The sequence below is a fragment of the Arachis stenosperma genome, chromosome 8, assembly GCF_014773155.1.
Source record: "Arachis stenosperma cultivar V10309 chromosome 8, arast.V10309.gnm1.PFL2, whole genome shotgun sequence".
NCBI classification, from domain to species: domain Eukaryota; kingdom Viridiplantae; phylum Streptophyta; class Magnoliopsida; order Fabales; family Fabaceae; genus Arachis; species Arachis stenosperma.
In genome coordinates, this window is record NC_080384.1 from 48,601,704 (window position 1) to 48,623,753 (window position 22,050).

At 35.2% G+C, this 22,050-nt stretch overlaps 4 protein-coding genes across 4 annotated transcripts; all 4 read right to left on the reverse strand.

Moving 5' to 3' along the window:
• Positions 1-236: 236 nt before the first annotated feature.
• LOC130946108 (uncharacterized) lies at positions 237-2,136 on the reverse strand. Its single transcript, XM_057874787.1, has 4 exons — positions 1,884-2,136; positions 1,441-1,706; positions 1,087-1,357; positions 237-1,003 (listed from the first exon to the last, which is right to left on the reverse strand). The coding sequence occupies exons 1-4, from the start codon at positions 2,134-2,136 to the stop codon at positions 237-239; spliced, it is 1,557 nt and encodes a 518-aa protein (XP_057730770.1).
• A 5,624-nt stretch (positions 2,137-7,760) lies between these two features.
• LOC130946109 (uncharacterized) lies at positions 7,761-10,704 on the reverse strand. Its single transcript, XM_057874789.1, has 3 exons — positions 10,452-10,704; positions 9,655-10,275; positions 7,761-9,571 (listed from the first exon to the last, which is right to left on the reverse strand). The coding sequence occupies exons 1-3, from the start codon at positions 10,702-10,704 to the stop codon at positions 7,761-7,763; spliced, it is 2,685 nt and encodes an 894-aa protein (XP_057730772.1).
• A 4,249-nt stretch (positions 10,705-14,953) lies between these two features.
• LOC130946110 (F-box/kelch-repeat protein At3g23880-like) lies at positions 14,954-16,273 on the reverse strand. Its single transcript, XM_057874790.1, has one exon. It carries the CDS (start codon positions 16,271-16,273, stop codon positions 14,954-14,956), a length of 1,320 nt encoding a protein of 439 aa, XP_057730773.1.
• A 4,221-nt stretch (positions 16,274-20,494) lies between these two features.
• On the reverse strand, positions 20,495-21,760 carry LOC130946111 (F-box/kelch-repeat protein At3g23880-like). The gene has a single exon (XM_057874791.1). The coding sequence runs from the start codon at positions 21,758-21,760 to the stop codon at positions 20,495-20,497; it is 1,266 nt and encodes a 421-aa protein (XP_057730774.1).
• Positions 21,761-22,050: the final 290 nt, after the last annotated feature.

Sequence of the window (22,050 nt, forward strand, 5' to 3'; positions counted from 1 at the left end):
TTCTTGAATACCCAATGTTGAAAACAAGCTTCTGCAAGTGAGGGACTTTGAATGCTCTTAGAAAGTTGCTGTCGATGTGCCTTATACAAAACATCCACCATGCTCTTGGAGGTTGCCAGTCACCTCCGGAACGATTTACTGCTGCCCGAATTGACTCATGCCGATCTGAAATCATACCCACACCGTCTTTTCTGACAACATGCAGTCGCAGATTTCTGAGGAAGAAGTGCCACGCATCAGCTGTCCCCTTCCACCAGCGCAAAAGCTATAGGCACAATGTTCTGGTTCTCATCTTGTGCAACAGCGACCAGGAGTGTTCCTTTGTATTTTCCGTATAAGTGTGTGCCGTCCACCTGAACTAGAGGCTTGCAATGCCTAAATGCCCTAACGCATGGATTGAAGCTCCAAAATACGCGATGAAGTATTTTTACACCTTGCGCCTCCTCATTCCCGTTGTACAGTGGGCGTGTTTCTATTTGCACAACTGACCCAGGTATCTTATGAACCATGACCGATAGCCACCATGGCAAGGCTTGGTAAGAATCCTCCCAACTACCGAAAATTTTTTCTATGGACTTTTGCTTTGCCAACCAAGCCTTTCGGTAACTGATCGTATAGTTGAACCTTGACTGGACTTCCGCTATTATAGATTTCACCTTGATTGACGGGTCAGTCTCGACTAACGGCAATATACTATCAGCAACGGTATCCGAGTCCAACTTGGAATGATCCTGTGAAATCGTTCCCATTGTGCACGTGTGCCTTCCATTGTATCTGCGTATCTCCCAACAATCTTTTTTCCGTATCAAGCTGGCTCGGATAAGCCAGTCGCACCCACGCCCATACATCTTGCATTTTGCATAGAAGATCTGTGGCTCAGACTCATACACATCGTAGTCAACTCCTCTAACGATAGTGTATCTTCTAATTACAGCCACCACTGACTTTCTGGAACTGTATTCCATTCCAATCCGGAACTCTCCATCCTCAGGATCAGCAATGCCTACGTAAAGCGGAAAATCATGATTCATTAATCATTCCAAAAGTATCAATTAACAAAAACGTATTATTCATGCATTAACGTACCTATGTTTGCATATTCCGGAAATTCCGGTGCATGCATGGCGTCGAGATCCAACTCACGCATGAATGGTGGTACGTTCATCGGTTGACTGCTCGAGGGATGAACCACTATATTCTCCGTTGCTGTCTCAACTCCCACGTCACCATCCTTGTCTTCATCGCCGGCTTCATAAGTGGCTTCAAAATCCTCTTCGCTGTCACTATCTATTCCCTCGTACACTGCAGCTCTATCATCCTCTATATCTAAAACATTTGAATCCCTTCTGTCTCTACGCTTTCAAACTCAACATATAGTTCAATCTGTGGCTGTCGCATCTGAGTCTGCCGATAAATTTGAAACATATTCTGCATACTCACTTCGTCAGTGATCGGCATGGTATCAAATTGTATTAGACCACCAAAAACTATAACTGGATTCCGGTACAAAATTCTGCTCACTCTCATTAACGTACCGTTCTCTATACTTTGACAGAGACCGTTCTGAAGCTCCATTAACGTCATGGTGAATGGAACCACAAACGAAAACGGATTCTGGCAGACAAACCTCACTCCCTCATGAGTATTGCGAATTATTTCACCGTTGCGATACACCACCAACTTTGCGGTACCCTCCATTGCACTACCTACACTCACAAAACACTCAAAGAACACTCACACACTCTTACTCAGAATGAAAATAATGTCCAACTCTGCCTATATATAGATGGAGCATTCACCACGCCCCCCACGTGCTGCCTGCCGCAGCCAATCAAGTGTTGCCACATGTCATCACGCCCCCCGTGCTGAATCATCACGCCCACCGCGTGCTAGCTCCACGTCACCACGCCCCCCGTGCTGAGTCAACACGCCCCCGGCGTGATTCCTTCTCCAGCCAATGACATTGCGCCACGACAGCACGCCTTTCCCGTGCTGTGGCAACACGCCCCCGGCGTGATTCGGGCTACAACCAACGAGGTTCCGCCACGTCTCTTCACGCCCCCTGCGTGTAGCAGGCAACACGCCCCCCACGTGTTGACCTTGCATTAAACATGTCCACAATACAGTAATACACATGGTTCTCCCATTTCTAGCCAAATCACCACCAACTTTTCCATATCCAAATTATTGAGCCAAGATAAAATCTTTTTAAAATTAAATCTATTTTTAGAAACAGTTTTGTTTTGTTAGGTAGACAATGACTTTTGTAAATAATATGAATAATGAATTTTAATATTGGCCCAATAAAGTAAAAAAAAAAGTATTCTATCTTCAAATTACCTCCTAAATATTAACATTAGGATAACCATTTGCATACCTAGTGAATTGAACATTCAACCATTATTAACTGTGTATGAGTAAATCGAATCAAAAAAAATAATCATCTAATTAAAAATAATGAACATAATTATACGTATACCTATTGAATTAAATATCTAATATATCCATTATTCATATTGTTTAGTAATCTTATTGTCTACCTATACTTTTCCCTCTAGAAATTGCATAAAATTTTAAAACTCTAACTAAGAACGAAAAACATGACTTCACTTCAAGAAACGAAGTTTAAAAATTTTGAAAAATTAATGAACCAGCCTGAATTTGAAAGAAAAATTGAATATCTAGCAATGTCAAATTTAATCAACTAGAACCAAAATTTAAAGCAACAATTGAGACAAACAATCAACCAGAAATCAAATATAATATCTCACAATAATTTTTTAAGTTGGTCCATTACTTGTTTCTGTGATTTTGTTTGACAGGTGTGAAGTATTTGGCTATCTGTGTTTGATCGGTCATGGTCTCTTCCAAGTTTGATGGACCACTTTTTAAAATAAAAACAAAGGTGTAAAGAAAATTATCAACATGTCTATATTTAACTACGATGAGTGACGTGTCTCTTCATGTTGTTGATGACTATGGTGAAGATGACATGAAGAGTTTCTTTATTTTGTGTTTTTCTAGGAGTTGTTTATCTGCTTTAGATGTCTTTTCTATTTGCTCTCTTTTGTTTCATAAAAAAAATTTTCTAATAGTAGAAGCAAAAGAAAATATGCCAAAGTAGAATTGTAGAAACAGAATGCTAGAACTGCAGAATCCTATGCAAGAACGATGAACCATGAGCTACAGAATGCATTAACGCAAATTTAACGAGAACAGAAAGCAAGGAACCAGCAGAACAAAGACAGTGAGGCGGCGTGATTGCGATGGACAAGGCGGCTAGGTGACGATGACAGAGGCGATGCGCGGCGATTAACCACGACGGAGGAGGCTGTCGAGGAATGCCAAGGAAGAGAAGAGAAAATGATAAGGAAGAGAAGAGAAACAGCGAGAGAGAGAAGAGGTTGACCACCAGTGAAGTAAAGAAACTACTTTTAAAATGATTTAATTTATTGATTTGCTGATCTGGATTTAAAACACAAGTTTTGTTTGGACGCAGTTCTCATGTAAGTATTTATTTTAGCCTTAGCTTTAAGCTATTTTGCACATGAAACAAGAACGTTGATTTTGAGATGTACTCTGCTTCTAAAATAGCTTATTTACTCAGATTTTGCTTCTAAAGTTATTTGACTTTAAATATAGATTTTAAATTTTATTTTCGTAATTTACTTATTATTACTTAAAAAATTTTTAATGCATTAACACTTAAACAATATTAAATAAGAATTAAAAATTATTAAACCATATTTCTACTTATTGATAGTCAAATTAATATTGAGAAGCAATGAATTAATAAATGTCAGGCCTAACCTCTGGAGGGAGTGGCATTGGTGATTCGTCACGTAAATCAGCACCACATCCTCTCAAAGCCAAATGTAACTTCATAGAAATCAAAATCGTTGCCATACATAAATGTAAACGAGGAAAAAATATTTGACGGAAGCAAACGGCTTTTCAATATGAGAAAGTTTTTTGAGGTCAATAATTGTTAGTATTTTTTGTTATTATTTGGTCAATATAAATACTAAATTATTTTTAATAAATAAATTTTATTAATTTATATATGTAAATTATGAAAAACGTAGATGCAAATTGTTTTATTTTATGGATACAAAATTTTAATAAATATAAATACAAATTTTATGTTTTTTGTGCACAAAATATCTGTAAATATAGAAATAAATTATTACTAACTAAAAATAATAATATTTATTCACCATACGACACATGTAGCATTGCTTTTTCAATATTCAATTCACAAAGCAAAGATCCCTACCGGATTCTTTTTGTCAAGGTACATTTGAACCATGTGTTACAAACTTACAATAGAATAATGGGTTCAAATCATCAGTAGTCCTTAATCTCTTTTTAATAAAATGAAAAATTGCAGCCGAGGCTTGGTACTAGCGGCAGGATCTGCTGCCTCGCAAGTAGCTGCACCTGGGTTCAACTCCCATGAGAGGAAAAACGAACCCTTAAATGAACTCATGTAGTGTGTGTGAGTGTATTGTGTGGGTGTGTAATACATGAGTAATGCCTAGGATTAGGGGCTGTCTAATCCATCTGACCAAAAAAAAAAAATAAAATGAAAAATTGAAGAACCACGTTGCTTCCCATGCTCCACACAAATCACAAAAGCAATTGAGAGAGACAAAAATTTAAAATCTAAACTGAGTAACCTTAGAAACAAATAGACAACAACAAAAATCAAGTACAAAAGGGAATCAAGACAACATATAAAAAGCAGCTACAAAACAAAATATAAATAAAAAAAGCCTCACTAAAATTAACAAAAGCATGAACAACAAACTCTTGATTTTGATAATTTTGTAAATAAAGCTCGACTAAGAAAAGAAAGAAAAAGAGAATCATATGTAAAAGATCAGTACACTGAAATTACAAGAGACATCCTTGTATAATCTAAATTCTATACAATTTAATTCGAATTACTACCTCTTTCTACTGTCTTTACCGTACGTGAGAATACCATAACTAGGAAACTAGTGTTGAAACATAAATTTAAAGAGAAAGGCTGAATCTAACTATCAAACAGAACGTTGGAAACTGTTCTTAAACTTCCATGTATTTATTGTAGAAGCTTTAATCAAGTCAAGTGCAATCTTATCTTCTTTTATTATTATTTTTATACAGCAACTCAGAATCTAACTATAACATAAGCACCTATAACTTGAAATGCAGTATTTGAACAAAGGAGAAATCGTGATCAGCATTCAATAGCCTCTATATAATGCTTCAAAATCTCATGAAACTTTCGCAACTTGAACATGGTCATTAATTATTCTGACACACAGACCATTCTCTAAAGTCTAAACAGCCTTGTCATCAATTTTGTACACATTACTTATATGAGTTTAAGAAGAATAGGGGGTGGGGTAATATCTAAATTATACCGAAGAAGAAATTGGAAAGCTAAAAAATGCTAATTGCATCAACAACAAATATGTAAACAATTTTATTTTTTAGTGTTATAAAAAAATATCAAACAAAGTATAGAATCTAAAAACAACTAATAAGCGGACTTAATAAATGTTGGCGGGACATGAGTGGAAAATAATAGACAAGTTTAAAAGGATGAAGACATAATAAATTAATCTATTCCCTTCTTTTATTCCAAACAACAATCTTGAATACAATCAATGATAAACAATTTAACATAATGTGGTATTTTTATTCTATGGCCTAAGAATCTTGAATGCTTGAGCATAACAACTATATATGAATCAATGATTTTTACCAACTTGACCCAAGAGTTAGGAGAACCAGCCAAAGACAAGTCCCAGAAGATCTTAATTATCACCTGAATATTGAACTGAATGTCTTTAGGCAAATTGAAGAAGACAGGACACACGATAATTCGGTTTTGATTCTTTAATTGCATTCCATAAGCTTTCTTATAAATTGATTGAAACAATATTGCAGAAACACTATGTTGGTACAATAGTATATTGCAGAAACAAATATTTCGGACATTAATTAAATTACTTAATCGATCACCACAAGCAGTACAGCTAAGATAGTTTAGATTTGTTATCGAAAATCACCAAGGTGCAACTGTATACTAATTTTTTCCTAATCAATACTCAAGCACCTATTTTTTTTCCCAGTAAATGATGCTCATTTCTACATATCCATCCTGGGCATGCCTAATCAATGATTTGCAAGAAGAAATAATGATTACCAAGAGCAAATACGATTTCTTATGATTTATTTGACAAGAATAGGAAGACGATCAAATGAATTATCATAAAGCAGTAAATTCCAATTGAAACAAGAACATAATACTAAGATAAATAAATTTGATAACATTAATAACAAAGTTGGTAGGGCTAGAAAGGCTTCACCAAGAGAAGGCGCAAACAGGCTTTAAGAGTTAATAAGTTTGGGTTTGGGTTTGATGAAGCGCAGCAGCATCTTGGATGAGTTGCTTTGAAGACCATTTGGTGAAACTAAGCTGTCATGGTAGATACAAGCCATCCTATACCCGACACATTGAGAAAAAGCAGGATGGTTCCCCATGCCGGACCTGTCAATCTGAGGAAAATCTAACCTCCTCCTACCATTTAAGTTAAACAAAACTATGCCTAAAAATGGACAAAATGCTAAAAGAACATCACTTTCCGAGATGTAAAGAGGTTGTAAACAATGACATCGATTTGGACAAGTAAATTTAAAGTGGACCCGAATCGCTGCCAATTTAGTCCAAGATTGAGCATCTCCGTATTCCTTCATCTGCCACACAATCCACTCGAATGTTCTCCTATCCTCGTAACAAACAGAAAGGCAGTTTCTCAAGACACATAAGTGAGTGCGCAGCCTTGGAAAATAATGACGATCTAAGTTTATTTCACTACCAGGCAGAGGAAAATGACCATAAGTCTCTTTACCCAAGTCAAAATAAAGAACGACGTGATTAACACACCAATTAAGAGTGCATAATCTGCTACTACCAAAAAATTCCCCTTCCCTATTAACAGCCCAACTAGGGTTATCAATTGGGACACCAAATAGGGCTACTGGGATATCATCGATTTTTCTCCATGACGAAGTTGGCCCAAATGTATAAATTCTGGTACTAAACTCAAAATTAGATGGCGCTTCCGTCCTTATAGTAGCAAAAATTTTGTAACTGTCACTGAGATGATCGTAACCAAAGCCACAAAAGCGGACTTCGCCGCTGATTTCCGGAGATTCGAATGTGAATAATTAGTTGACCTACGGACGGAGCGCAATCCACCTGATAGGTATACTCCGTCGCGGTTCGGTCAGAGCATTATGGCTAAGGGACTGAACTGGATGTCTGGGAAGAAGTGACCTTGGATTTAGGGTATTTAGATGTAACTCTAAGAATTAAGCTAATATAATTCGTATGTTCTGTATGTTGACCTTGGATTTAGGGTTTTTAGATTTAACTCTAAGAATTAAGATAGTGTAATTCGTATGTTCTGTATGTTGACCTTAAATTTAGGGTATTTAGATGTAACTCTAAGAATTAAGCTAATGTAATTCGTATGTTCTGTATGTTGACCTTAGATTTAGGGTATTTAGAGTTAAGCTCTTGTAAGAATTAAGCTCTTGTAAATGATAATATTAAAAATGCAAACACCACTACTGCGAAATTTAAAATTACAAACACGACTATTGTGAAATTTAAAATTACAAACACGACTACTGTGAAATTTAAAATTACAAACACCACTACTATGAAAAACATCAGCTTACAAACACGATAGCAATAAACATCAATCACCCCCACCACTCGGTCCAGCACGCTGAGGACATCGACTTCGACTATGACCCTGAGCACCACAGAGACGACATACCCGAGGACCCCGCATGTCACGTGAATCCATCTCATTCAAGTACCGGGTCAATTTGGGGCGACCCTTCGATGTTCGTCTCAATGCGGGATTAGCGACCAATGTCGGTCCCTCATATGCGGGCCATGTCTCGGGATCACCTAACGGTGTGAACTCAAATCTATATACCTTACGAATCTCTGTCATCTTGTACACGTCGTGCACATACTGCTGCCAATCGAGACGCTGGTTAGCACAGCAAGCAATAACATGGCGACAAGGTAGTCGTTCCACCTGAAAGTGCCCGCAGTCACACGTCCGTCGAGCAAGGTCAACAACTGACACCTTCCCGCTAGCCATGTCTCGCACCTCAAACACCTCATTTCGTCTGTCAAACCGGTGCACTACTATATTCCCAGCCTGTTGCATATTTGCCTCTATCCGTTTTTGTGCAAATACAGAGTATGTGAACCCAGCACGCTTGCGGTCGTGAGCCTCGGCACTCTTCCGTGTAAAAAGTTCATTTAACCGATAATATGTTGCTCGGACCAGCGCCAGCACTGGTAGATTACGGGCACCCTTCAACAATGAGTTAATGCACTCGACAAGGTTGGTCGTCATATGGCCCCATCGATGCCCCTCGTCGAATGCCAACACCCAATGTCTGAGTCCAATGGCATCGCACCACCTGGCATATGCCTCCCCTCGCTCTTCAAGCCTCTTATAGTTGATGTTGTACTCCTCCACCGTTCTTGAATACCCAATGTTGAAAACAAGCTTCTGCAAGTGAGGGACTTTGAATGCTCTTAGAAAGTTGCTGTCGATGTGCCTTATACAAAACATCCACCATGCTCTTGGAGGTTGCCAGTCACCTCCGGAACGATTTACTGCTGCCCGAATTGACTCATGCCGATCTGAAATCATACCCACACCGTCTTTTCTGACAACATGCAGTCGCAGATTTCTGAGGAAGAAGTGCCACGCATCAGCTGTCTCCCCTTCCACCAGCGCAAAAGCTATAGGCACAATGTTCTGGTTCTCATCTTGTGCAACAGCGACCAGGAGTGTTCCTTTGTATTTTCCGTATAAGTGTGTGCCGTCCACCTGAACTAGAGGCTTGCAATGCCTAAATGCCCTAACGCATGGATTGAAGCTCCAAAATACGCGATGAAGTATTTTTACACCTTGCGCCTCCTCATTCCCGTTGTACAGTGGGCGTGTTTCTATTTGCACAACTGACCCAGGTATCTTATGAACCATGACCGATAGCCACCATGGCAAGGCTTGGTAAGAATCCTCCCAACTACCGAAAATTTTTTCTATGGACTTTTGCTTTGCCAACCAAGCCTTTCGGTAACTGATCGTATAGTTGAACCTTGACTGGACTTCCGCTATTATAGATTTCACCTTGATTGACGGGTCAGTCTCGACTAACGGCAATATACTATCAGCAACGGTATCCGAGTCCAACTTGGAATGATCCTGTGAAATCGTTCCCATTGTGCACGTGTGCCTTCCATTGTATCTGCGTATCTCCCAACAATCTTTTTTCCGTATCAAGCTGGCTCGGATAAGCCAGTCGCACCCACGCCCATACATCTTGCATTTTGCATAGAAGATCTGTGGCTCAGACTCATACACATCGTAGTCAACTCCTCTAACGATAGTGTATCTTCTAATTACAGCCACCACTGACTTTCTGGAACTGTATTCCATTCCAATCCGGAACTCTCCATCCTCAGGATCAGCAATGCCTACGTAAAGCGGAAAATCATGATTCATTAATCATTCCAAAAGTATCAATTAACAAAAACGTATTATTCATGCATTAACGTACCTATGTTTGCATATTCCGGAAATTCCGGTGCATGCATGGCGTCGAGATCCAACTCACGCATGAATGGTGGTACGTTCATCGGTTGACTGCTCGAGGGATGAACCACTATATTCTCCGTTGCTGTCTCAACTCCCACGTCACCATCCTTGTCTTCATCGCCGGCTTCATAAGTGGCTTCAAAATCCTCTTCGCTGTCACTATCTATTCCCTCGTACACTGCAGCTCTATCATCCTCTATATCTAAAACATTTTGAATCCCTTCTGTCTCTACGCTTTCAAACTCAACATATAGTTCAATCTGTGGCTGTCGCATCTGAGTCTGCCGATAAATTTGAAACATATTCTGCATACTCACTTCGTCAGTGATCGGCATGGTATCAAATTGTATTAGACCACCAAAAACTATAACTGGATTCCGGTACAAAATTCTGCTCACTCTCATTAACGTACCGTTCTCTATACTTTGACAGAGACCGTTCTGAAGCTCCATTAACGTCATGGTGAATGGAACCACAAACGAAAACGGATTCTGGCAGACAAACCTCACTCCCTCATGAGTATTGCGAATTATTTCACCGTTGCGATACACCACCAACTTTGCGGTACCCTCCATTGCACTACCTACACTCACAAAACACTCAAAGAACACTCACACACTCTTACTCAGAATGAAAATAATGTCCAACTCTGCCTATATATAGATGGAGCATTCACCACGCCCCCACGTGCTGCCTGCCGCAGCCAATCAAGTGTTGCCACATGTCATCACGCCCCCCGTGCTGAATCATCACGCCCACCGCGTGCTAGCTCCACGTCACCACGCCCCCCGTGCTGAGTCAACACGCCCCCGGCGTGATTCCTTCTCCAGCCAATGACATTGCGCCACGACAGCACGCCTTTCCCGTGCTGTGGCAACACGCCCCCGGCGTGATTCGGGCTACAACCAACGAGGTTCCGCCACGTCTCTTCACGCCCCCTGCGTGTAGCAGGCAACACGCCCCCCACGTGTTGACCTTGCATTAAACATGTCCACAATACAGTAATACACATGGTTCTCCCATTTCTAGCCAAATCACCACCAACTTTTCCATATCCAAATTATTGAGCCAAGATAAAATCTTTTTAAAATTAAATCTATTTTTAGAAACAGTTTTGTTTTGTTAGGTAGACAATGACTTTTGTAAATAATATGAATAATGAATTTTAATATTGGCCCAATAAAGTAAAAAAAAAAGTATTCTATCTTCAAATTACCTCCTAAATATTAACATTAGGATAACCATTTGCATACCTAGTGAATTGAACATTCAACCATTATTAACTGTGTATGAGTAAATCGAATCAAAAAAATAATCATCTAATTAAAAATAATGAACATAATTATACGTATACCTATTGAATTAAATATCTAATATATCCATTATTCATATTGTTTAGTAATCTTATTGTCTACCTATACTTTTCCCTCTAGAAATTGCATAAAATTTTAAAACTCTAACTAAGAACGAAAAACATGACTTCACTTCAAGAAACGAAGTTTAAAAATTTTGAAAAATTAATGAACCAGCCTGAATTTGAAAGAAAAATTGAATATCTAGCAATGTCAAATTTAATCAACTAGAACCAAAATTTAAAGCAACAATTGAGACAAACAATCAACCAGAAATCAAATATAATATCTCACAATAATTTTTTAAGTTGGTCCATTACTTGTTTCTGTGATTTTGTTTGACAGGTGTGAAGTATTTGGCTATCTGTGTTTGATCGGTCATGGTCTCTTCCAAGTTTGATGGACCACTTTTTAAAATAAAAACAAAGGTGTAAAGAAAATTATCAACATGTCTATATTTAACTACGATGAGTGACGTGTCTCTTCATGTTGTTGATGACTATGGTGAAGATGACATGAAGAGTTTCTTTATTTTGTGTTTTTCTAGGAGTTGTTTATCTGCTTTAGATGTCTTTTCTATTTGCTCTCTTTTGTTTTCATAAAAAAAATTTTCTAATAGTAGAAGCAAAAGAAAATATGCCAAAGTAGAATTGTAGAAACAGAATGCTAGAACTGCAGAATCCTATGCAAGAACGATGAACCATGAGCTACAGAATGCATTAACGCAAATTTAACGAGAACAGAAAGCAAGGAACCAGCAGAACAAAGACAGTGAGGCGGCGTGATTGCGATGGACAAGGCGGCTAGGTGACGATGACAGAGGCGATGCGCGGCGATTAACCACGACGGAGGAGGCTGTCGAGGAATGCCGAGGAAGAGAAGAGAAAATGATAAGGAAGAGAAGAGAAACAGCGAGAGAGAGAAGAGGTTGACCACCAGTGAAGTAAAGAAACTACTTTTAAAATGATTTAATTTATTGATTTTGCTGATCTGGATTTAAAACACAAGTTTTGTTTGGACGCAGTTCTCATGTAAGTATTTATTTTAGCCTTAGCTTTAAGCTATTTTGCACATGAAACAAGAACGTTGATTTTGAGATGTACTCTGCTTCTAAAATAGCTTATTTACTCAGATTTTGCTTCTAAAGTTATTTGACTTTAAATATAGATTTTAAATTTATATTTTCGTAATTTACTTATTATTACTTAAAAAATTTTTAATGCATTAACACTTAAACAAATATTAAATAAGAATTAAAAATTATTAAACCATATTTCTACTTATTGATAGTCAAATTAATATTGAGAAGCAATGAATTAATAAATGTCAGGCCTAACCTCTGGAGGGAGTGGCATTGGTGATTCGTCACGTAAATCAGCACCACATCCTCTCAAAGCCAAATGTAACTTCATAGAAATCAAAATCGTTGCCATACATAAATGTAAACGAGGAAAAAATATTTGACGGAAGCAAACGGCTTTTCAATATGAGAAAGTTTTTTGAGGTCAATAATTGTTAGTATTTTTTGTTATTATTTGGTCAATATAAATACTAAATTATTTTTAATAAATAAATTTTATTAATTTATATATGTAAATTATGAAAAACGTAGATGCAAATTGTTTTATTTTATGGATACAAAATTTTAATAAATATAAATACAAATTTTATGTTTTTTGTGCACAAAATATCTGTAAATATAGAAATAAATTATTACTAACTAAAAATAATAATATTTATTCACCATACGACACATGTAGCATTGCTTTTTCAATATTCAATTCACAAAAGCAAAGATCCCTACCGGATTCTTTTTGTCAAGGTACATTTGAACCATGTGTTACAAACTTACAATAGAATAATGGGTTCAAATCATCAGTAGTCCTTAATCTCTTTTTAATAAAATGAAAAATTGCAGCCGAGGCTTGGTACTAGCGGCAGGATCTGCTGCCTCGCAAGTAGCTGCACCTGGGTTCAACTCCCATGAGAGGAAAAACGAACCCTTAAATGAACTCATGTAGTGTGTGTGAGTGTATTGTGTGGGTGTGTAATACATGAGTAATGCCTAGGATTAGGGGCTGTCTAATCCATCTGACCAAAAAAAAAAAATAAAATGAAAAATTGAAGAACCACGTTGCTTCCCATGCTCCACACAAATCACAAAAGCAATTGAGAGAGACAAAAATTTAAAATCTAAACTGAGTAACCTTAGAAACAAATAGACAACAACAAAAATCAAGTACAAAAGGGAATCAAGACAACATATAAAAAGCAGCTACAAAACAAAATATAAATAAAAAAGCCTCACTAAAATTAACAAAAGCATGAACAACAAACTCTTGATTTTGATAATTTTGTAAATAAAGCTCGACTAAGAAAAGAAAGAAAAAGAGAATCATATGTAAAAGATCAGTACACTGAAATTACAAGAGACATCCTTGTATAATCTAAATTCTATACAATTTAATTCGAATTACTACCTCTTTCTACTGTCTTTACCGTACGTGAGAATACCATAACTAGGAAACTAGTGTTGAAACATAAATTTAAAGAGAAAGGCTGAATCTAACTATCAAACAGAACGTTGGAAACTGTTCTTAAACTTCCATGTATTTATTGTAGAAGCTTTAATCAAGTCAAGTGCAATCTTATCTTCTTTTTTATTATTTTTATACAGCAACTCAGAATCTAACTATAACATAAGCACCTATAACTTGAAATGCAGTATTTGAACAAAGGAGAAATCGTGATCAGCATTCAATAGCCTCTATATAATGCTTCAAAATCTCATGAAACTTTCGCAACTTGAACATGGTCATTAATTATTCTGACACACAGACCATTCTCTAAAGTCTAAACAGCCTTGTCATCAATTTTGTACACATTACTTATATGAGTTTAAGAAGAATAGGGGGTGGGGTAATATCTAAATTATACCGAAGAAGAAATTGGAAAGCTAAAAAATGCTAATTGCATCAACAACAAATATGTAAACAATTTTATTTTTTAGTGTTATAAAAAAATATCAAACAAAGTATAGAATCTAAAAACAACTAATAAGCGGACTTAATAAATGTTGGCGGGACATGAGTGGAAAATAATAGACAAGTTTAAAAGGATGAAGACATAATAAATTAATCTATTCCCTTCTTTTATTCCAAACAACAATCTTGAATACAATCAATGATAAACAATTTAACATAATGTGGTATTTTTATTCTATGGCCTAAGAATCTTGAATGCTTGAGCATAACAACTATATATGAATCAATGATTTTTACCAACTTGACCCAAGAGTTAGGAGAACCAGCCAAAGACAAGTCCCAGAAGATCTTAATTATCACCTGAATATTGAACTGAATGTCTTTAGGCAAATTGAAGAAGACAGGACACACGATAATTCGGTTTTGATTCTTTAATTGCATTCCATAAGCTTTCTTATAAATTGATTGAAACAATATTGCAGAAACACTATGTTGGTACAATAGTATATTGCAGAAACAAATATTCGGACATTAATTAAATTACTTAATCGATCACCACAAGCAGTACAGCTAAGATAGTTTAGATTTGTTATCGAAAATCACCAAGGTGCAACTGTATACTAATTTTTTCCTAATCAATACTCAAGCACCTATTTTTTTTCCCAGTAAATGATGCTCATTTCTACATATCCATCCTGGGCATGCCTAATCAATGATTTGCAAGAAGAAATAATGATTACCAAGAGCAAATACGATTTCTTATGATTTATTTGACAAGAATAGGAAGACGATCAAATGAATTATCATAAAGCAGTAAATTCCAATTGAAACAAGAACATAATACTAAGATAAATAAATTTGATAACATTAATAACAAAGTTGGTAGGGCTAGAAAGGCTTCACCAAGAGAAGGCGCAAACAGGCTTTAAGAGTCAATAAGTTTGGGTTTGGGTTTGATGAAGCGCAGCAGCATCTTGGATGAGTTGCTTTGAAGACCATTTGGTGAAACTAAGCTGTCATGGTAGATACAAGCCATCCTATACCCGACACATTGAGAAAAAGCAGGATGGTTCCCCATGCCGGACCTGTCAATCTGAGGAAAATCTAACCTCCTCCTACCATTTAAGTTAAACAAAACTATGCCTAAAAATGGACAAAATGCTAAAAGAACATCACTTTCCGAGATGTAAAGAGGTTGTAAACAATGACATCGATTTGGACAAGTAAATTTAAAGTGGACCCGAATCGCTGCCAATTTAGTCCAAGATTGAGCATCTCCGTATTCCTTCATCTGCCACACAATCCACTCGAATGTTCTCCTATCCTCGTAACAAACAGAAAGGCAGTTTCTCAAGACACATAAGTGAGTGCGCAGCCTTGGAAAATAATGACGATCTAAGTTTATTTCACTACCAGGCAGAGGAAAATGACCATAAGTCTCTTTACCCAAGTCAAAATAAAGAACGACGTGATTAACACACCAATTAAGAGTGCATAATCTGCTACTACCAAAAAATTCCCCTTCCCTATTAACAGCCCAACTAGGGTTATCAATTGGGACACCAAATAGGGCTACTGGGATATCATCGATTTTTCTCCATGACGAAGTTGGCCCAAATGTATAAATTCTGGTACTAAACTCAAAATTAGATGGCGCTTCCGTCCTTATAGTAGCAAAAATTTTGTAACTGTCACTGAGATGATCGTAACCAAAGCCACAAAAGCGTACTTCGCCGCTGATTTCCGGAGATTCGAATGTGAATCCCGTACAGGGGTTCCACAAGATGGCATGCATGTATTTGAAGGCATGTTCATCAACCAAGCATAACAATCCATTGCAAGAACCAATGATACCGTAGTAGCGTTGTTCCCTGAAGCAATCGACTTGAGTAGGCTCGGAAGGATTGTCCAAGATTGAGTGTACGGAGAGAAGTCCGATACTGCCGCATCTGACGTCATTTCTGTAGGCCCAAGTGCAATAAGCAATCCGTAGCGTAGTCAAAGTTGGATCAAGTAAGCATGAACGAAGGTGGTTAGAGGTGAAAGGAGGGGACGAAATTAGGTTTTTCCATGAACTGCACACGCTCCTTAAGGAAGCAAGCGTCCTTGCCGGAAACCTCAGCAAGATTTCCATCATAATCTCATCCGAAACATCTGTCAGCTGCCGCGTTCTTGCCGTGGGGCAACTGACCAGTTCCGTCCCTCTGGCCGCCTTCGTCTCCGCATCATTATGATCAGTCGGCATAGCTAGCTGCTGTTTCAGTTTGATTTTGGGTATTCTCTTATATTCTATTTATATTTAGGTTACATGTTTCAATATCATCATTAGCATCTCCATGGATCTTTGGCCCAGCTTCAATAATATAAGATAAAATTCATAAACGGCCCATCCAATAATCTAATCAAATCTAAACTAAATAATATACTGATCAAAATCTAGTTTTTATACTCTTGCATTACACGAAAATAAGGCCAAATATATGTCAAAATTTATAATACCAATATACTTAATAGATAATAAATATATATAATTAGACAAACATTAAAAGTGAACAAATTTATAGTAAGAATTGATTGAAAATTTTGGCTTCATTCTTGATTTAATTTTTAGAATCTTTTAATATTATAATTTTAAATAAATCAATTAATTTTATAAAATTTTTATTAAATTAAATTATTTTATAATTTAAATCTTATATTATAATTTTATATTTTACGTATTTAATTTGTTTTTTTAATATCACCTAAAACAATCTCGATTTTTAAATTTGAAATTAGTTTCGAAATTTGAAACTAAAAGGATTTGAAATTTCAAATTGTTAACAAATGTTTAAGTTGCATGTTCTTGAATGTATTTTTTTATTTATTTTATTTGATTTATTTAAATATATTTATTAATTTAATTGAGATAAATACTAAATTATTTAATATTTTTTGGACCATATTAGTTATGACTAATTAATTATATTAATTATTTAATTTAACTAAAATAAACAAATTAATTTTATTTTAATTTGCATTGATTTTTTCATCTTGTATATGTTGATTACTGGTTTTTAAAAGCGATATAATTAATTAATTATTTGATTTGATTAGAATAAATAAATATCTTTTTAATTTGTATTAATTTTTTATTTTTTGTATTTTGATTAATAATTTTTAAAAATGTTATATTGTTTACATGGTATATATTTTTTATTTATTTAATTTATTTTATTGAACCAAACAATCATAATTAATTTATTATATTAATTATTTAATTTAATTAGTTTAAATATATATTATTTGATTCAATTTTATTATCACGTTAATACTTGAGTTATTGTTTATCAGAAGTTTTTCTACATTTCATTCGTTGATAAAAAAAATTTTAATTTTAGATTTATATTTATTGTTTATATGTTTATTTTAATATCAAATCTAATATTTTTATTAATGTGTCATTGTAATTTTATTGTCTAGTAGTTATATTTTTACCATTAATTATGTAGTTGTGAATATTTTTTCAATTTATTAAAAAAACACAAATTCATTCCTTTCTTTTTTATTTTATCTATTCTTGTATTTTATAACTTATTTACTGTAAAAAAAAGTCATAGATGCTAAAACAAAATCTCATTTATTTATTTTTTCATAATCTTCGGAGAAAAAGAGACATAAGATGCATGTGTTCAAAAATTAGCAACTAAACACTCCGAAACACAACAAACACAAAACAGAATAACAAAATACAAAATCTAAAGAGTAAAGTTAGGGAACCAAAAGCATATCAGCAAAAACCCAGCCAAATACCTTTGGATGAATTCAAAATCTCTACGAGTTAATATATATGGATGTTTCTTCTATTAAATATTAGAATGTTTTTTTTTCATATTAAATGGATGTTCTTTTATATATTTTTCGAATTTGTGATTGTTGGAGGTAAATAGGTTAATGTGAGAGAAAAGAGGAAGGTTTTTATAGATTTTAATTAGGTTTACTTAATCAATTTAAAATTTTTTAAATTTTGAATTTAAAAAATTTAAAATTAATTAATTATTAATATAAATTAATGTAGTTTTGTTTAGTTTTTGACTGATAAGGTTTTGGTTCCTTATACTTTTCCAAATTTAAATACAAAAAACACTAGTGAAAATAAGGATGAAAATAGTCTGGCAATGGTGACAGTACATTTTTGTTAAATATATTTATAGAAAGAGTTCTTACACACACCAACTAACATAAACCGAGACATGTTCTTCAATCTTCTAATTAACTCTAATAATTTAGACCAGGCCTGAAAAAGCATAGAAGTATGAAGGAAAAGCATAAAAATAAAAGCTGCTTTCCATAAAAACCGCCAAAAGAAATACTAATTGGAACCCTTGTATAGGAAGGAGAAGAACAACTAGTAGATATAACCACCATGTAAAAAAAATTCTTCAGCTATTCAACAAAGCAATAACTGAGAAGTCAAAACAAATAAATACATAAATAATCGGAGAAGTCAGAACAATTGCACTTTCTTAATCATTGAACAATGAATGAATAAATGTCAAGCCACACAAGGACCTTGCAACATACTAAATGCAAAAAATCCGAGCCATGTGTTACAAAAGAATAACGGGGTCAAATCAGTAGTCCTTAATCTCTTTAATAAAATGAAAATCGAAACAACATGTTGCTTCCCATGCTTAAACTTGCATATGTTTATAGTCCAAGCTTTAATGAAATCAAATGCCATCTTGTCTTCTTTTACTATTATTTTTATACAGCAACTCAGAATCTAACTATAACATTAGAACCTACAACTTGAAATGCAGTATCTGAACAGTATAATGCTTCGAAACCTCATGAGACTTTGGCAACTTGAAGATTCCATATTTAGATGTCATTGTTTCCCATGAATGAATGGTTATTAATTATTCTGGCACACAGACCCTTCTCTAAAGTCTAAACAGCCTTGTCACCAATTTTGTATATGTTACTTATACTGAGTTTAATAAGCCAACTTAATAAATGTTGGCCGGACATGAATGGAAAAAAATAGACAAGTTTAAAAGGATGAAGACATAATACATTAATCTATTCCTTTCTTTTATTCCAAACAACAATAATCTTGAATACAATCAGTCATAAACAATTTAACATAATGGAGTGTTTTTATTCTAAAGCCTAAGAATCTTGAAGGCATGAGCATAACATTACTTAATCGATCACCACAAGTAGTACAGTGAAGATAGTCATCTAAATCCATATCAGGGAGGGAAAATGATCATAAGTCTCTTTACCCAAATCAAAATAAACAACCACATGATTAATAGTGCATGCTCAATTCCCCTTCCCTATTAACAGCCAAGACAGAGACAGAACACAAGATAATTTGGTTTAGCTTCGTTTTAGCAAGATAAGTTCATTGAGCTAATAATAATATTTGTACCTAAAGAGAACCTCATATTAAATCATCATTATACCCGCATTATGATTTGATTTGCACTTGATCATCACTTAATTTTCGTGGATAAATAAATAACCGATTAAACCAAGTGAATAAGAACAACCGAACAACATTCAAGTATAACGGTTGTTCCAAAAAGGCATTACATATTGCTTATATATTTACACATTGCCACAAACAAGAAAAACCGAATCACTAGTGATAGGGAACATACCATATATCATTTTACTGCTTTGCTATTACATACAAATATTTTCTGATAGTTTGGATTTGTTGCAGAAATCACCAAGGTACAACTTTTAATAATTTTTACTATGATACTTAAGGAAATATTCTATTTCACCTTAAACTAACAATCTGAAGCCAGTAAATAATGGTCATTTTTGCAAATCTATCATGGGCATTCCTATTTCTCCACGAAACAGTGGTATATTAATTTAAAATTATTACGATCGATGATTTGTAAAAAGAGGAATAATGATACCAAGAGAAAGTACAATTTCTCATCAGTGCACAAAGTGTTCAAAAAATTATTTGACTAAAATAGGAAGAAGGTTAAACAAATTATCTTAAAACAGTAAATTCTGATTGAAACATAAACATAGTACTCAGATAAATAAATTTGATAACATCAATAACAAAGTTGGTAGGATTGAAAGGCTTCACCAAGTGAAGGTTTGAAATATGCTTTAAGGTTGTGGTTGTTTTCTGCTGAGATTGAGACTAAGTATTATTCTGTTTGGTGTTTTGAGACAAAAAATTCCAATCTGTTTAGTATCTTCACAAAGTGAAAACCCAGAAACTGAAATTTCTGGAGACAAAAATTGAAACTTCAATAATATTTAAAAAAAAAAATATTTTTGTTTAACCTTTTAAATTTCAAATCTACTTCTGAGTATTTATATGTATCTTAAACCAAACATGATACTGAGACATAACTCAATTCAACACATTTTATAACAAACATAATACAAAAACTTAATTTAATCTTTATCTCTTAGTCTTAATCTCTCTTTTCCAAAACTCAGCCTAAGAGTCAACAGGCTTGGGTTTGACTAAGCGCAGCAGCAATTTGGATGAGTTGCTTTGAAGACCATTTGGTGAAACTAAGCTTTCATGGTAGATAAAAGCTATCTTATAACAATCTATACTTTGAGAAAAAGATCTACCAATCACAGGAAAATTTATGCTGCCATCGTTTAAGTTACAGAGAACTATTGTGAAAAATGGAGAAATGGCCAAAAGCACATCACTTTCTGAGATGTAGAGAGGTTGTAAAGTAAGAGCTCTATTTAAATAACGCAGTTGCGGATGAAAGGGAATGGTTACCAATTTAGTCCAAGATTGTGCTTCTCCGTATTCCTTCATCTGCCACACAATCCAGCTTTGTGTTTTCATATGCTCATAACAAACGGAAAGACAGTTTCTCAAGACACATAAGTTGTCGCAGGTGGGTACCCTCCATCTTCGCTCAACTTCATCTAACTCTCTATCGGGTAGGGGAAAACGACCATAAGTCTCTCTACCCATATCAAAATAAAAAACCTCATCATAAACATCCCAATTAATAGTGCATACTTTGCTACTATTAAAAAATACCCCTATCTTACGAGGTTCGTAAGGTTGTGGGTCACTGAGTAGGGTAGATGGGATATCATCAATTCTTCTCCAAGACGAAGTTGGTCCAAATGTATAAATTCTGGCACTAGATTCAACACCAGATAGCACTCTCTTCCTTGTGATTGCAAAAAATTTAATGGTGTCACTGAGATGGTCGTAACCAAAGCCAGAAAAGCAGGCTTCACCGCGGATTTGCGGCGATTCGAATATGAATCCGGTACAGGGGTTCCACAAGATAGCATGCATGTCGTCGTTAGCATAACTACCAAAGAAGCATAACAATCCATGGTAAGAACCAACGACTCTGTAGTCGCATCCCCTACTGAAGCGAGCGACTTTAGTAGGTTCAGAAGGATTGTCCATCATTGAGTGCACGGAGAAAAATTTGATCTCTCTATTCCAACCACCATTGTGAGGGTAATAAGCAATCCGCGGCGGAGTCAAGCTTGGATCACATGAGCATGAACGATGAAGGTGGTTGCGGGTGAAGTCAGGGGCGGAAATTAGGTTTCTCCATGAAGTGCACACGCTCTTTAGGGAAAGAAGCGTCCTTGTTGGAAGCCTCAGCAGGATTTCCATGATCATCTCTTCCGAAAGGTCTGCCAGCTGCCGCGTTCTTGCCAGTTCCGTCCCTCTGGCTGCCTTCCTCTCCGCATCATTATGGGCAGTCGGCATATGTACGATCTGTTTCACTTTGATTTTGTGTATGTCTATCTATTCAACTGCTCTCTTTATATTCTATTTGAGTGAACAGGAATAACGTAACCAAAAAATATTGGACCACTCAAAGAAAGAAATTTATTTTATTTTTTATTAAAGATATTTTTGTATTATATATTAAATTTTTTAAAAGATTTTCTTTTCAAAAATAATAAAAAATATTTTGATTAGACCAAAACTAAAAAGGTAATAAATTAATTATTATATTTTTTTTAAAATTGTTTATATAAAAAATGTGTCACACT

What these genes read in the sequence shown, in the direction of transcription:
- LOC130946108 (XM_057874787.1), bottom strand. Translation starts at nt 2,136, where the DNA reads ATGTGTATTACTGTATTGTGGACATGTTTAATGCAAGGTCAACACGTG. An exon ending in CCATGCCGATCACTGACGAA is followed by an intron (nt 1,358 to 1,440) that starts GTGAGTATGCAG and finishes TGAGTTTGAAAG; the next exon opens with CGTAGAGACAGAAGGGATTC. An exon ending in TCCGGAATATGCAAACATAG is followed by an intron (nt 1,004 to 1,086) that starts GTACGTTAATGC and finishes CGCTTTACGTAG; the next exon opens with GCATTGCTGATCCTGAGGAT.
- LOC130946109 (XM_057874789.1), bottom strand. Translation starts at nt 10,704, where the DNA reads ATGTGTATTACTGTATTGTGGACATGTTTAATGCAAGGTCAACACGTG. An exon ending in TGACGTGGAGCTAGCACGCG is followed by an intron (nt 10,276 to 10,451) that starts GTGGGCGTGATG and finishes TTGTGAGTGTAG; the next exon opens with GTAGTGCAATGGAGGGTACC. An exon ending in TCCGGAATATGCAAACATAG is followed by an intron (nt 9,572 to 9,654) that starts GTACGTTAATGC and finishes CGCTTTACGTAG; the next exon opens with GCATTGCTGATCCTGAGGAT.
- LOC130946110 (XM_057874790.1), bottom strand. Translation starts at nt 16,273, where the DNA reads ATGCCGACTGATCATAATGATGCGGAGACGAAGGCGGCCAGAGGGACG.
- LOC130946111 (XM_057874791.1), bottom strand. Translation starts at nt 21,760, where the DNA reads ATGCCGACTGCCCATAATGATGCGGAGAGGAAGGCAGCCAGAGGGACG.